Source organism: Typopeltis vanoorti, chromosome 13, assembly GCF_054136105.1.
Source record: "Typopeltis vanoorti isolate ZY-2024b chromosome 13, IOZ_Tvanoo_1.0, whole genome shotgun sequence".
In the NCBI taxonomy this organism is placed as follows: Eukaryota; Metazoa; Arthropoda; class Arachnida; order Uropygi; family Thelyphonidae; genus Typopeltis; species Typopeltis vanoorti.
In genome coordinates, this window is record NC_143561.1 from 93439463 (window position 1) to 93455137 (window position 15675).

The 15675-nt window shown below is 37.0% G+C and overlaps 1 protein-coding gene across 1 annotated transcript in view; it reads left to right on the plus strand.

The window, feature by feature from the left end:
• LOC150100374 (succinyl-CoA:glutarate CoA-transferase) overlaps positions 1–15675 on the plus strand; it is a 152517-nt gene that overhangs the window by 22681 nt on the left and 114161 nt on the right. The window contains exon 4 of the mRNA XM_090402297.1: positions 8305–8390. Coding sequence (XP_090258423.1) covers positions 8305–8390 — 86 coding nt within the window. The remainder of the gene's footprint in view (positions 1–8304; positions 8391–15675) is intronic.

Consider the following 15675-nt stretch of genomic DNA (forward strand, 5'->3'; position numbering starts at 1 on the left):
GGAAGTAATTTTGCCTTTTTATATAAGGCCTTGACAAGACCTCACTTGGACTATTGCATGCAGACCTGGTCTCTTGGGTTCCATGGTGATTCTGATACAGTGGAGAGAGTGCAAAGGAGATTGTAAAAAATGATATCAGGATTGTGGAATACACATTATGAAGACAGATTAAGAATTTGTAGCCTGCAGACACTAGCAAACAGGAGAAAGAAGGGTGATATAATTGAGACTTGCTTCTGAAAGAGTCATACAGAATTTTAGTAGATGGAATTTTTCATTTTATGGAGGAGTGGGAAAAGGGCACAAAGGCATCCATGGAAGTGTAGAATGAATGCTGTCAAGAAGGGAGGGGGCATGAACGAATTCAAGAACAACTATGACAGCTTGGGCAAATAGTATGGCCTCTCTCGATGAGTTCCTGACTCTAGGCTTCTGGAGGTCTCTTATTTTCAGTGGGTTCAAGATAAATATCTTCATACATCTTGGTGTAAAAGTCTTCACATATTTTCATCGTTTCATTTCTTTGATACTTTATCTCCTTGTTTTTATTTTTGAGACATGTATTCCAGTTCTTTCCCTTATTATTTTCCTTATTACTTTCAATGATTTATTCTTTTCTAAAATTTCTTTTACTTTATTGATGTTATGGCTTTGTGTGTTTTCCTTCTCAATTCTTCTCTTTTCTTAATTAAGTCTTTAGTATTTTGACTTAATGTATTAGTTCTTACTTTACTTTTTTGCCATGTTTTTATAATTTCTCTATTAGATTTCTCTATTGATGATATCATGTTTTCCATTCTTTGTGTATGGTTTAGATGTTCTTTGTTTGAAATAAGTTTTTCTGTGAAAATCTTTTCAAATTTTTGTACTGTGTTCTAATCATTTTGTTATCTATTTTAACACCAGTTCTTTTTGTTTCTCTCCTATTTTTTCTATTGTTTAATTTGATTTTAGCTCTGACCATTCTATGGTCACTATCAAAATATATCTTAATTATTACTGATATATCCTCTATTAATTATTTTCTGTTATTCAAAATAGTCTATTCATTATCTGTAATACCATCAGGCAATTGCCATATCCATTATCGTGCCTTTTTCTTTTTATAGAATATATTCATTATAAATCGACCCTGACTTTCTGCAAATCTTACTAGCCTTTCTCCTCTTTCATTTCTATCTCCAATACCAAACTCTCCTCTATTGGTTTCGTTATTTTTGATTGGCCAAGTGGTTAGCATATTCACTCTCTCCAGCCAAAAGGTGGGTTCAAATCCTGCCATAAGCATGGATGTTTGTGGGTTGTCTGTTTAAAAAAAAAAACAAAAAAAAACACCACCACTAGTGGTGATGATGGGCAGTAGATGGTGTTGGTGTAGATGATGTAGTTCGCTATAATTCATTCATTTGAGTAGTGGAGACGGAGAGTTGTAGAGTAGGTACCCTCCCTCAATGAGTCTTTGGACTCCCTGGAGGTGTCAGGCAATAATAATAATAATAATCTCCCATTACTATCGTCCATTTATTCGGATTTAATCTTAAACAATCTTCTAATTCTTCTTGAATTTCTCTATCTCCTCATCCAAATGTCCAGAGGTGGTTGCTTAAATTTTTATTATTTTTAGGTTCATCATCATCAAATTCCTGCCATGTACCCTCAAGGGGTGTACAGGATATGACAGTACTACATGAAAAAATTACATCATTACTAACTTCCTATCTACAATTTTCCTCCAAATCAGTCTGTTACTTGTCAAGACTCCAACATTATCAGATCTTATATTTCTATCATCTAAGGCACTTTGTACCGTATCAATCCACCTATATCTTGGTCTTCCTCTGGGTCGTTTTCCTGCCAACCTGGCAGAGAACACTTGTTTTGCTAATCTTTCCTCTCCCATTCTATTTAAGTGACCATACCATCTGAGATTAGCTCTGCTAACGCATTCCTGGATGCTGACAATGTCAAGTTCTTTCCTAATATCCTCATTTTTAATATGATATTGCCATTGATGCCATCTGTTCACGCCTCTAATCTTTCTCAGGACTCTCATATCTGCGGTCTCTAGTCTTTGGTCAAGTGTTTTACTTCTGACCCAGCTCTCAGATCCATAAGTTAAAATTGGTTTGAACACAGTCTTGTATACAGCTAATTTAGTGTTCCGACTAATTTCTTTCTTATTCCATATGAATTTATTCAATTGACTTCCCACGATACCAGCTTTGCTGATTCTGTTGTCTATTTCTATATTTAGTTTACCATCTTCAGTAAAAATTGTGCCTAAGTAGCTGAAATGTTTTACTTGTTCCACAGGTTCTCCATTCACAACACAGTTGACATTTTCAATGATTCTGCCTATTTTCATTGTCTTTTTATTGCTGACCTTCATACCATATCTATTACAACAGCTATTCAATTTAGTCAGAGAATCTTGCAGACTTGTAGCGGATTTATTTAGAAGTATAACATCATCCGCATAAAGCAAAGAGCTGACATTAACATCTCCAATTTTGATATCAGGTTTAATACCACATTCCTTCATAATGTGATCCATATAGATAATGAATAACAGAGGGGATAATGTACATCCTTGTCTCACACCAGATTTAACATTAAACCATCTTCCTGTACTTCCTTCAATTCTAACTGCTGACTCACAACTCAAATAAAGACTAAGTATTGCTTGATATAATGCCCCATTGACACCATATAACTGCAGCGTATTGAATAGCTTCTCTCTTGGCACCTTGTCATATGCCTTTTCCAAATCGACAAAACTTAAATACAGATCTTTGTTATATTCCCATGCTTTCTCGACTATTTGTCGTAAAGTGAAGATCTGATCCTGACAGCCTCTATTTGGCCTGAATCCAGCTTGTTCTTCACCAAGCTTTTCTTCCACAATTCTTCTCAACCGTTTCTCAAGTATACTTGCATAGATCTTGCCAGGAACACTCAGTAGGGAAATACCTCTGTAATTCTCACATTCAGTTTTATTTCCCTTTTTATATATGGGTACTATGAGAGCTCTACTCCAATCATCGGGAATTCGTCCCTCTGTCCAGGCTTTCTGAACTATGCAGTGCAGCCACTGTAAGACTCTTATACCACCATACTTCAGCATTTCTGGTCGAATATTATCTACTCCTGCTGCCTTTCCACATTTCAAGCCTTTGATGGCTTTTTCTACTTCAAGTATGGATATGTATTCCTGACTGCATGCCTGGTCAGTGTTTTTTATCACTGTGCTGTCATCACTGCTTGTTTCATTTAGCAGTTTTTCAAAGTAATTACTCCATACTTCAAGGATATCTTTTTCTCCTGTTTTCATTTCACCTTTATCATCCCTAATTCCTTTTACAGCACTCTTTCCTCCATTCCTAAGCTTCTTCAACAACCTCCAGAATATTTTGCCACCTTCTTGATATTTATTTTCTATATTCTTGCCAAAGTCCTCCCATGACTTTTGTTTAGCTAGTTTTACACACTGTTTAGCTTTCTTACATTTGTCTCTGTATTCTGTAAGAGTAAAAGCTGACTTATTTGCCAGGAACTTTTGATATGCTTTCTTCTTTTCCTTCACTGCCTCTTTAACTTCCTGTGTCCACCAGGGAGTTCTGATTTTTTTATCTTTGCACACAACCTCACCACATGCCTCTCTGGCAGAATCAGTCAATGTTTCCTTCAGAGTTTGCCACTGAATCTCCAAGGTTTGATTCCTGTTCTCAAACTCTTTCATTTTCTTTTCAATAATATTTCTGTATTTTAGTCTACAGTTTACATCTGAGAGCTGCTCAACTTTTATTCGCTTTAAAACTTTCTTACATGTTATTCTTTTCAATATGAAATTCAATTTTATCCTGCTCAAGACTAAATAGTGATCACTTCCAATTTCAAATCCTCTGTACACTCTGGTGTCCTGCACCAGGGAGAAAACATCACTATCAACAATAACATAGTCAATGAGACTTTTCTTATTCCTAGCCTCTTCTCTCCATGTGAATTTGTGCACATTTTTATGTTGGAACATGGTGTTAGTAATAACCAGTCCATGTCCTGAGCAGAAATCCAACAGATATTTGCCATTATTATTAGCTTTGCTCTTTTCTCCAAATTTTCCCAAAATATTTTTGTATGTCTCACAATCATTTCCTACTCTACTATTTAGATCCCCAACAAGGACCAACTTTTCCTTTTTCATTGTGTCAGTTGCTTTTTCTAAAGCCTCAAAAAATTCCTCCACTTCTACCTTAGTAGAACCTTCTGTGGGACGATAGGCACAGATAAGTCTCATTGTCCAGTTCCCCATTCTCATATTTGCCCACATTACTCTACTTGAGACTGACTGCCATTCAAGAAGATTAGCCTCGTATTTTGTGTTGAATACTATGGCTACTCCTTCTTTTCCTTGATTGTTATTGCCTGAATATAACATTTTGTATTTATCACTCAGAAAGATCTCACCAGTTTTGGTCTTTTTTGTTTCAGTCACCCCTATTATGTCGATCTGGTACTTATCTAATTCCTCAGCTAGCTCCATTTCTTTGCCATTCAGGCTTCTTACGTTGATAGTACCGATCTTTAACTCTGGTGATGTTGAGTTGGGGTTTGTTTTCAGATTTGTTCCAGTAGCTGACTTTTCGCTGTTCGCCCTGGTTCCCTGGCGAAAACAACGGGGGCCTTGTTTAACCGGGCGACGCCCCAGCCGGCATGAAATTTTGTCATGTTGTACCATCATTTTTTATTTTGGTTTGACCAATAAGAATACAATTTGGTCGGCTAAATCCCAAATTGCCAGCCCATCCTCGTTCGTTCAGTATCAAAGTAGATACCCAACAGGGTGCACCACGAGAAGGTGAGGATTGGACATTAGGTCAGAAGCCCTGGTCGGTTCTCCACATTCCTTTAAAGGCTATGTGGAGGTCTCCTCTCAGTTATACAGCTTTGACCCTTAAGCACCCCTATTATTTTTAGGTTTAACCCTTTATTAATATTTATAGTCATAGATGTCTGATGATCTAGAATTCGACCCTCTGACCAAGTCTTCTGAATTATGAAATGCAGCCACTGTAAAACTTTTATGAGTATACCTCCATATTTGAGCATTTATGGCCAAATTTCATCTACTCCAGCTGCCTTTCCACATTTCAGGTTTTTGATTACTTTTTGTACTTCAAGTATGGATATCTATTCCTGACTGCATTCCTGTTGGGAGTTTTCTACCACCATGCTGACACTGCTTGTTTCGTTTAGCAGTCTTTCTAATTAATTATTCCAGACATCTAGTATAACTTTATCTTCAGTTTTCATGTCACCTTTATTCATCTCTGATTCCTTTAGTGTACTTTTGTCTCCATTTCTAAGCTTTTCAATAGCGTCCACAATATTTTGCCACCTTTCTGACATTCATTTTCTGCGTTCCTACCCAAGTCTTCCCATGACTTTTGTTACCTTGTTTTACACAATGCTTCACTTTCTTACATTTTTTTCTGTGTATATAATAAATATGTGTATAAAATAAGTCAGCTCATGCTAAGAGCACAAGCTGACTTATTTTCCAGGAACTTTCTTGTTTTCTTGTATGCTTTCTTATTTTCCTTCACTGCATAATGTTCTGGGATTGGTATGTTGCAATCATGGAAGTGTTCCAGCAACTGCAGGCATACCAATCCCAGAACATTTAAGCAATAAGAAATGTAATAACCAAAAGAAAAACAAAATACAAAATACTGGGAAAACAGAAATAGCAGCCTATGCTCTTGAACAGAAACATACCCCAAAAATCAACAAAGCCATTATAGTAGACATACAGGAAAACAAAACAATGTTAAGAATATCAGAAACAGTAGCCATAAAATGTGACAAAAACTCCATAAATATTCACCACCCATATATAATCTCTGAGAGTTGGAAGCTACACAACACGAAAATTAGGTCAAGATTCCAACCAATGAAAAACAACACAGATAAACCCAAGACAAAAACACTAAGCCGACATAACATAGCCTCCACTTTTCCCACAAGCTCTGAAGACGACACTCAGTCAAAACGGCTCACACCCTGTTACTCTTACCCCTAATCTTAATTCATCATAATCTATCCTTCTCCTTTCCCCTAAACAGTGTTCTTTCACCTTTTTCCCAAAGAATTTTCAGCCCATCCTTGGAAACTCGATTTTTGTTCCACATATCTTTGTTTTATTCTTAATTCTAGCTCCCACATTTTTCTATTTCCACATTTCTGCTCCCCCTCCTTTTCTGTTTTACCTCATCAATGATATATAAATGTTTATTGTTATATGCCTGATGCTGCTCTAAAAAGAACATCCTACAATGGTATGTCCAAAATTATTCCTTCCTTATATTTTTCATGTATTTACGTCTCTAATATTTCAATAATGCTTTAAAAAATTAAGTAAAAAGCCAGTGACATTATACAAGGGGAACTCCTAAAGAAAAATAGGCAAAATAGCCATAAAAATTAAAATTTTGCTTCCCCTAAATATAATATCTTTCACATTTTTTACTATAGAGCTGGGATACTCCAATTTGAAATAAGTGAGATAGTGAAATGGCAGATCCATTCATATTTTATAGTCAAATATAGAAAGAAACTTAAAAGTTTCAAATATTTGATTGATTGATCAATCAATCAATCAATCTCATCCATCCCTTTAGGATGGGTAGAGTCCCCTAATGAGGAGTTCATGATGAAATTAATGCGGCTGCATCCTCTAAGGGTAGTGCAATAATGTAGTGCAATAAAGTTCATGACATATAATCCATGAGTGTTCATGGGGCTGGTTTACCTGCTTGCAGGATGTAAAATCCCAGATAAACTGGTGGAAAAAACCCTGCTGTCCACTCCCAAGACCAGCTAACTTTGCTATGGCTGAGGAAGTACCTTAAGCTCCTCATGTCGTCAACAGAATCAAACCTAGGACACTCCTTCCCCAGGCATATGGTTGCGAAGTGCAAACCACTAGGCTAACCACGTTCAAATATTTATCAAAGTTTAAAAGAACATAACCTCTCATAAGCTTTCTAGTAAATTTTTGAAAGAAAGAAAATTTTTCTACATTTCTTACTTTTGTTTGTTTCCACATTTTGCTATAAAATACAGATATATCCATAATATTTCCTATTATATTATTTTATTTCATATAAATATATGCTTCTCAGCTGTATAGTTTAATATTTTATTATGCACCCACTTGGAGATCACTTATGATAAATTTAACCTTCTGGCATGTCTTAATTACAATGTTAATTGTTTTCTTTTTCACTTGTAAATTTTTTTGAACTTGGTCAATTTGAATTCTCAGCTTGGTATTTCAGGCTAGCAAAACTTACTGAATGCATTGAGTTCATATTGGTTAAATAATATAAGCCAAAGCAACTCAGATTTCGGTCTTGGTCTCATAAGCATTCTGGTAAATTTTTGAAACTTCACTTTCTTTCTACATTTGGCTATAAAATATAGATAGATTTATAATTTCTTCCATTTCATAATAAAACTATCATTTAATTTCATAGAGAACAACGCATTAAAAAAAACAATGCAACATAAAAATCAGAAAAACATATTACACTTATTTCTTCAAATAACAAAAACATTAATGGAATTTATTTTAAATTATGAAATATAGAGAATACTTATGGATTTAATGATCGAAATGAATTCACGATAAATTATGATGTAGGAAAATAAATTTTTCAGCATTTTTTGGAGTAGCATACATCTGGTTTTTCTTCATAAATATTTCTGACTTTTGAAAAAAAATAACTTTCAAGGAATATGCTGGTAGCTAGTGCTGAAAGATATTTTTTGAAAAATTGCCATGTGGAATAAGTTTACTCATTAGCCTTGGAAACCCTTCTATTTGCATTGCACAAGATGAGGGGAGGTTTTCCCCTATTTTGTCACATGTAACAAGAATTTTTCTGCTTAGCCTGGCCAGCAGAATCTGTCTTCTGATTTGGTCAAATATTGAAAAGCACTGCTGAAGCGGCCAAATACCAAAGCAAAACCAAATAACAGTTTTATTTGTACAAAATTTCATTCTTTTATTGTGCAATCAATTGTATAGACCTGTGATCTTTACAAGTGTGTGGAGTGTTTTTGACAATGTAATATGTAGATTTATTATCTCAGAAAAGATAAAACAGGATTCAGTCCCCACTTGCTATTTTATACCTAGATAAGTATATACAGCCTTTTAACAAATAATTTTATATATGTATTAGCTGAGCATCATTTTACTAAAATATATGCCATGTTGGTCAGTACTATGATGTTTTCCAGATGAAGGAGATGAAACAAGAAAGTGGGGACCTCCATTTGTTGGAGAAGAAAGCTGCTACTTTTTTTCAGTTAATCGCAATAAAAAGGTGAGTTTTATGTTAATGATGTTGATGAATTATGCATAGTTTAAGGATTAATATTTACAGACTAAGATATAAATTGTTGCTATGCTAAAATTTTCAGCTGTTCTGCTGTTACATTTATAAACTAGTATTGCCATTCAATATTATTTTATCAGTGTAACAGCAGAAAAGCTGAAAATCATAGCATCAATGAGAATGTTGGCATTGATGGAATCTCTTTTAAACACCTCTAGCAAATTTGAGATTTAAATTTGGTATATGTTTCTAAGCTGTTTTTTTCCTACCTTTGGATATTCTATTTGTAATATTGTGGCATCACCATCAACTTATTGGCATTTTGAAATGACAGGAAACTGTCTGGGATTTACATCAGGATTTCCAGCTTACCCAATTCTGGCCTGCTCGCTGTACCAGAATACTGTATCAAAGACTCCTAACCTTTCATAAATGTGGTTGCTATTAAAATTTTTTTTTCTTCAAATAATGCTATTCATTTTTTTTTTTTTAAGAAAAGCTTTTCCTGCATATAAAAGTTTCAAATACTTAGTTTTGTTATTATTTTTTCCCCTGAAATATTTTTGTTAAATTCTTAAGTGTAACTGTTTTCACTTTCAGAGCGATATTTATGCTCTATTTTGTATTATATAATAATATGTCCTTGTAATTATTATTATTGTTTAATATTTAATTTCTATAGCAAAATAATGAAAAATTCCACTGGAAATAAAATTCTATTCTGACTTAAATTAGCTTATTCTTATTTTGAAGACAATACTATTAAGAATTCATTTGACTTGAAACTTTACTCATATTAAATTTTCAAAAAAATTCAATTATAGGACTTCTGCTGTACTAACAGCTTGTCCATAATGAATACCTTCTTCCAGCACCGAGAAGTCCATAAGTATACCTGGTACAGGGATACACTTGGACAAAGGTCTCTGATTGACTTCTTTATAGTCTCAGCAGACCTATTTTCCTCAGTGCTGGACGTTTGTATGAGGAGAGGGGCAGAACTGTCAACTAACCACCACCTTGTTGTCTGCACTCTACGGCTTCAGAAACCAGATGCTACCATCAACGCTGGTAGGCCTAAGCAGCTATACCGCGTGAAATGGGAGGCATTGGAAAATGAGGCTGTGAGGAAGAATTTTGCAGATGACATTTCCTCCAGGTTCAGAAAGATTTCCAACCATACTGCAGATGTTGAGGAGGAGTGGGAGCTGTTCAGAACTGCTGTCACTGCCTCTGCACTCTCATGCTGTGGCAGAAAGCGGCTCGGTGTAGCGAAGGGCAGTGAGAAAAGGAAACCTTAGTGGAACCAAGAGGTCCAAAAAGCTATCCGGGCAAAAAAGGAAGCCTACCTAATATGGTTTAGTGTTAGGTCACCTGAGATGGGTTTCTGGTACACAGGCACGAAAAGCTGCTGCTGAGGCAGTAAAGACAGCAAAGCAGAAGGCTTGGGAATCCTTTGGAGAAAGATTAGATTCATCCCATGCAAATGCAAACAAAGTATTCTAGCAGACCATCCACTGCCTTTGAGGGAGGAAATCATGCAAGCAAGGGTAATTAAGGCCTCTGGTGCACTTTTAACAACCGAGAAGGATATCCTCCACAGATGGAGGGAATACTTTGAGAGCCTTCTTAACCCAGGTGGCCCAGCAGTTGTGGACATCCAAGAGGTGCAGATCGGGGCGATGACTAGTCTTACAGCAGAAGAGGTTTATTTAGCAATAAAATCACTAAAATCAGGGAAGGCTGCTGGTAATGAAATTCAGCCTGAAATGCTAAAAGCCTTAAATCGAGATGGGGTTCTCTGGCTGACTCGAGTGTGTCAGGCTGCTTGGATATCTGGGCAAGCACCAAAGCAATGGCAGACAGACATAATAATACCAGTCTTCAAGAAGGCAGACCAGAGAAATTGCAGCAACTATCGTGGCATCTCTCTCTCTCTCTCTCTCTCTCTCTCTCTCTCTCTGCTCGGCCTGTCTCGGAAAGTATATGCTAGGTACTTGGAAAGAAGGTGCAGGAGCAGCTTCTTTCACTACGCGTTATTCCCGCTTCCTATGCAGGGTCCGCATATTACTTAGATGCGACTACTTGTTAGTACCACTGCCAACTGACCTGTTGCCTGGTCGGCCGCGGGGGGGGGGTATATTTTTGTCTGTAGAAGCATATGTTCACAGGGCCGGTTTGCCTGCTTGCGGTATGAAAAATGCCAGATAAACTGGCGGAAAAAAACCCTACTGCCTGCGCCCAAGACTGGCTAACTTGGCTATGCCCTAGGAAGATCCTCAAATTCCTTACTTCGATGGGAATTGAACCTGGGACACTCCTTCCTCAGGCATTTGGTTGCGAAGCGCAAAGCCACTAGGCTAACCATGCAGAAAGAAGGTGCAGGAGCATAGTTGAGTCAAAGTTCCGGGAAGAACAATGTGGCTTTCATCCTGGTAGAAGCATAGCTGACCAAATCTTCACTTTAAGGCAAGTCTTTGAGAAATCTTGGAATATGCCAAGAATGTTTACACATGTTTTGTGGACTTGGAGAAGGGATATGACTAGGTTCCTCGGGATAAGCTTTGGCAAGTAGTATAGGAGTATGGAGTGAATGGCCAACTGTTATCTGCCATCAGGTCCATGGAGTTTTGTGTCAGGGTAAACATCACAAAGTCTGAACCTTTCAGTCTCCGTTGGTCTCTGCCAAGGGTGTGTTCTGTCCCCTCCTTTTCATAATATTTATGGACTGGATTGATAGGCACAGCTGAGGCAGTGAGTGTATCAGAATTGGAAGATGTAGCATTGGACGTCTGCTTTTTTTGCGGATGACCTAGTTCTGCTTAGTTCTTCCACAGATGACCTCCAGCAGTCCCTGGATAGGTTTGTAGCTATTTGTGCAGAAGCTGGGATGAAGATCAGTGTGGCCAAAACTGAAACAATTGTGGTCTCAAGACAACCATCCGAGTGCACTCTACATTTGAGTTGAGTCCCACTGAGGCAGGTGGAGAAGTTTAAATAATACCTTGGGTCCATATTCACGAGTGATGGAAAGTGGGACGTAGAGCTAGATACTCGGATTGGCTCAGCAAGCACAGTATTGCGGGAGTTAATCCAGAAGGCAAAGCTGGCTGTCTTCAATACAGTCTATGTCCCCCATCCTCACCTATGGTCATGAGAGTTGGGTAATGACCCAAAGAAGGTGGACACAAATCCAAGCAGCTGAAATGAGGTTCCTTCGAGGGGTTGTGGGGCTGACAAGACTCAACAGAATCAGAAGCTCTGCAATTCAGGAACCCTTAATACTCAATCATTGCTTCTCCGTGTTGAGAGATCACAGTTATGTTGGTACGAGCACCTGGTCAGAATGCCACAAGAGAGACTCCCCCCCCCCCCCAGCAGGCCCTCTTTGCCAAGCCAGAGGGTGGGAGGCCATGTGAAAGGCCAAGGACTCGCTGGATATATTATATCCAAAACCTTGGGTGGACACTTTTGGGAGTCCCACCAGAACACCTGAGCTTGGTGGCGGAGGATCATGACCATTGAAAGTTCCTCTTGCAGCTGCTGACTCCACAACCCAATTAGGAAAGGTGGGCCTTGAAGATGAATGAATGAATTCAATTATGATAGTGCAGTAATATTACCTATAATAATATCTCCTTAGTGTACTGTTTTCAGTGCCGATGGTTAGTTAGCTCATATGAATTGCTGCTAAATGTCTTGTCTTCACATTTGCCATACTAACTATTCTTTGTATTCTCTTCTCTCTTTCTTGGACTATTAGTTACCTTGATCAACTTTTCAAGTCCTTTCTTCCCACTTCCTCTTTTTAATCAGAAAGATTAAGAAATATAATGTTTTTTTTACCTTTCTCTATACTGTAAACACCCTGTTATTCTTCTAATTGAATCTTTCTCCGGTCTTCTCTCTCTCTTTAATAACTTTAATTTAACATAAACCAAGATAATTACCTGACATTATATCCTTCCCATGAAGGTCATCATCTGGAGTGCACACACATTTAGATAGTGTGGATTGTGCATATATGTGTTTGTGTGCATACACATAATGAAAGAATTTAAGCCAAATTTTGACTAGTTAAGCTGAATTAAGAATGGTTTATTCAAAAAACAGTAAACTGTTCTGCTTATTGCTTTAAAAAAATCCAGCTAGTTTTATCCTACTTTCATGGACTTAATCTGGAGCACAAACAACAAAAGAAAAGTTACAGACACACACAATAAACATTAGAAATATATAGTTACATTACCTTAAAAATGTATTACTGTCATTGGAAACTATTCTGGACCTACTAGTATTGACCTGTGTGTGTGTGTGCGTGCGCGCACATTTTCCTTCCAGTAGTAACCCTACCAGGAGGTAATTTATTCCTACATGCTCCACTATATTACATATAGCTTACAAGTACTGATTAATATTTACATTTATATTTTTGTATCAATTTTCATATTTACATTTATATTTTTATATATACATATATTAACACTATACAGTATAATTCACATAATATCAGTATTTATGTTAGATCACAAGGATGGAAGTTGATTTTATTAGCAAATTTAATTAATTCTATGTAATACTTTTCGATAAGTCTCTGTTTTGACACTGGCCACTTGTCTCCAGAAGTGATGACGTTGTATTAGGGGCATCCAGATGAAGTCCAACAGCTGACAGTTGTAAAGTATGTGGTCTGTTGAAGGTGTGGACTGCAGATGCATGTTGGTGATTCCAGGATATGGAATTTGTGTACATAGTGTCTTAGTTTTCCATGTCCCGTTAGTAGCGTGGTTAAATCTGGAGAAATGGTGTGTATTTTCAGCTGGAGTCTGCTTCTGATGCTAGGAAAGAATTCTTTAGTTATTGATCCATTTTGTGATGTTTTCCATTCTTCTTTCCACATGTCTAGGCTTTTCTCTTCTGCAAGTGTTTTTATAGCAGATTTCAAGAATTTGTGATAACTTGTTTCTAGACATTCGTTTCTAGCTGCTTCTTTAGCCAACTAATCTACTCTCTCGTTTCCTGCTATTCCAGTATGCACTTTCAACCAGCAGAACTTGATTTTCCATCCTTCTAGAGTGAGATTTCGAACCAGATTTCTTGTCCAGATAAGAAATCTGGTTCTAAGTTTCTTGTCCTGGCATAAAAAACCAGATTTCTGGTTTTTTATGCCATCCATAGCGCTTTTACTATCACTATAAATTGTTGCTGTCTTTTGCTGAGAGGTGTTGAGTTCTAATTCCTGGAGATGTGTAAGTGACTGAACTATAGCAAGTTGTTTTCTGCTTGGTTGTTGGAACAAAGAGGATGCAGTCTAGAGCAGCGTTCTTGTATAATGAACTGTCTGTTGTATGCAGTGAAAGAACAACCGACGTTCCTTTCGGTTTTGCTTTCATCAGTGTATATTTGGAATTCGTTCACTTTCAGAGCTTTCCTTCTCTTTGATATTTGTTTTTTTTGCTGGGTGAGGCCACTTATTGCAGTGAAGCAGACGTTCATAGCTATTTGGATCGATGTTGTAACTTTCGATATATCTTCTGGAATGACTTCATATACAAGCGATGATTCTTGTATTTTCAAGCAGATCGGTATTAGAGCTGCAATAACGCAAGCTGCCTCGAAACATATTGTCCTGTATCCTTTAATTATGGGTATGGCTATAAGGCATTGAACTCTGTTTAGTTTTTGTCGGTTTATCTTCGATTTTAGTGTATGTTTCCAGGCAGGTGCAGCATAAGATATCAGTGGTAGTATAGCATCAGTATATATCGTTTTCAGCGCTCGTTGGCCTAATCCCCACTTAATCCTCGCCGACTTAGCTAAGAGGTTTACTATTTGTAAGCTTTTTTCGACAACATATGAGATGTGCTTATTGAAGGTGAATTTTTCGTCTATTGTTACTCCTAGGTATTTTAGCTCACTGGCTACCTTGAGAACTTCTCCATTTAGAAAGACTGTTACAGGTTGTTTTGATTTTTTTCGTGAGATGTGGAGCACTTTAGACTTGGTGCTATTGAAGGTCACTTTCTTCTCACGTACCCACTCTGCAATTTTAAAGAGTTCTTTGTTGGCCGTTACTTCTAACTGTAAGCCGTCGCATCCCCAAATCATTATCATCGGCGAATGTTATGACTTTTGTTTCAGAAGTGACTGGAAGTCTTAAAAGCGAGTCATACTGGATGTTCCAGAAACCTGGCCGACAGCAGGAACCTTGCGGACAGCCTTGTTTGACTTTTTTCGTTACAGTTGTGGTTTTTAGTGTCATAGTTGCTCTTCTGTCTGAAAAATAATTTTTTGCAAGGTAGAGTAAGTTTTAAGGGCATTTTAAATCTATTAATTGATTGATTATGGCTGGCCACCATGCAGCATCGAAGGCTCCTTGTACATTGAGTGAAATCAGTAGTACGTCTTTTTTTTTTGCTGTAGACTGTGTTCTGCAAACTCTTTCACCTCCATAATTACATCTACTGTGCTGGACTGAGGTCTGAATGTGTATTGATTGCTGCTTAATAAGTTTCTTGAGTAGCCGTAGTGCATTATTCGGTTTATTAGAAGTTTTTCTAGTACCTTACCAGCAATGTTTATGAGGCTGATTGGGCTGTATTTGTTAATTTCTTCAGATGTTTCTTTTCCTGGTTTGATTATAGGTATAATTTTTGAGTGTTTCCATATTGAAGGAAATCGTCCTCTTTTTAGGCATTTGTTGTAAACTGTTGTTATGAATTCGGGGAATTCATGAAATGCCGTTAAGTATGTTACTGCTTAATCCATCTTCTCCAGGAGTTTTTCTTGGATCCTTTAATCTTAATATTGACTCGATTTCATTAGTTGCAAATGAGTCGTCGTCAGGAAAGTCTATATCTGTTTCCATTCTTTGTCTCTAAGTTTTGTGGATTTCTTCATCTGTTGATTCATCGTCATTAGGAATAAACTTCTCTATCATAATAGCTGCAGTTTCTGCTAAAAGTTTTTAGTGTCGGTGCCGTCGGTTTTCTTGATAGTTGATAGTATAGGTGTTGTCTTTTTCTTGCTTGCTGCTAATTTATATATGCAATTTCAAGGATTTGATATGGTTGAAACTGTACAAAATTTTTTCCATGATTCTGTTTTCGCAATGTAATTTTGGACTAATAGCTGTATTTGGCTTTATAGTAGTTCTGTCTTCTGCTCTCTCTTAAATCTTGGTTATTGTTTGTTCTTTGGTATAGTCGTCTGAGTGCATTGACATGTTTTCTTAGGACTGTTAGTTCGTCGTTTCACCACGGTACTGATAGTT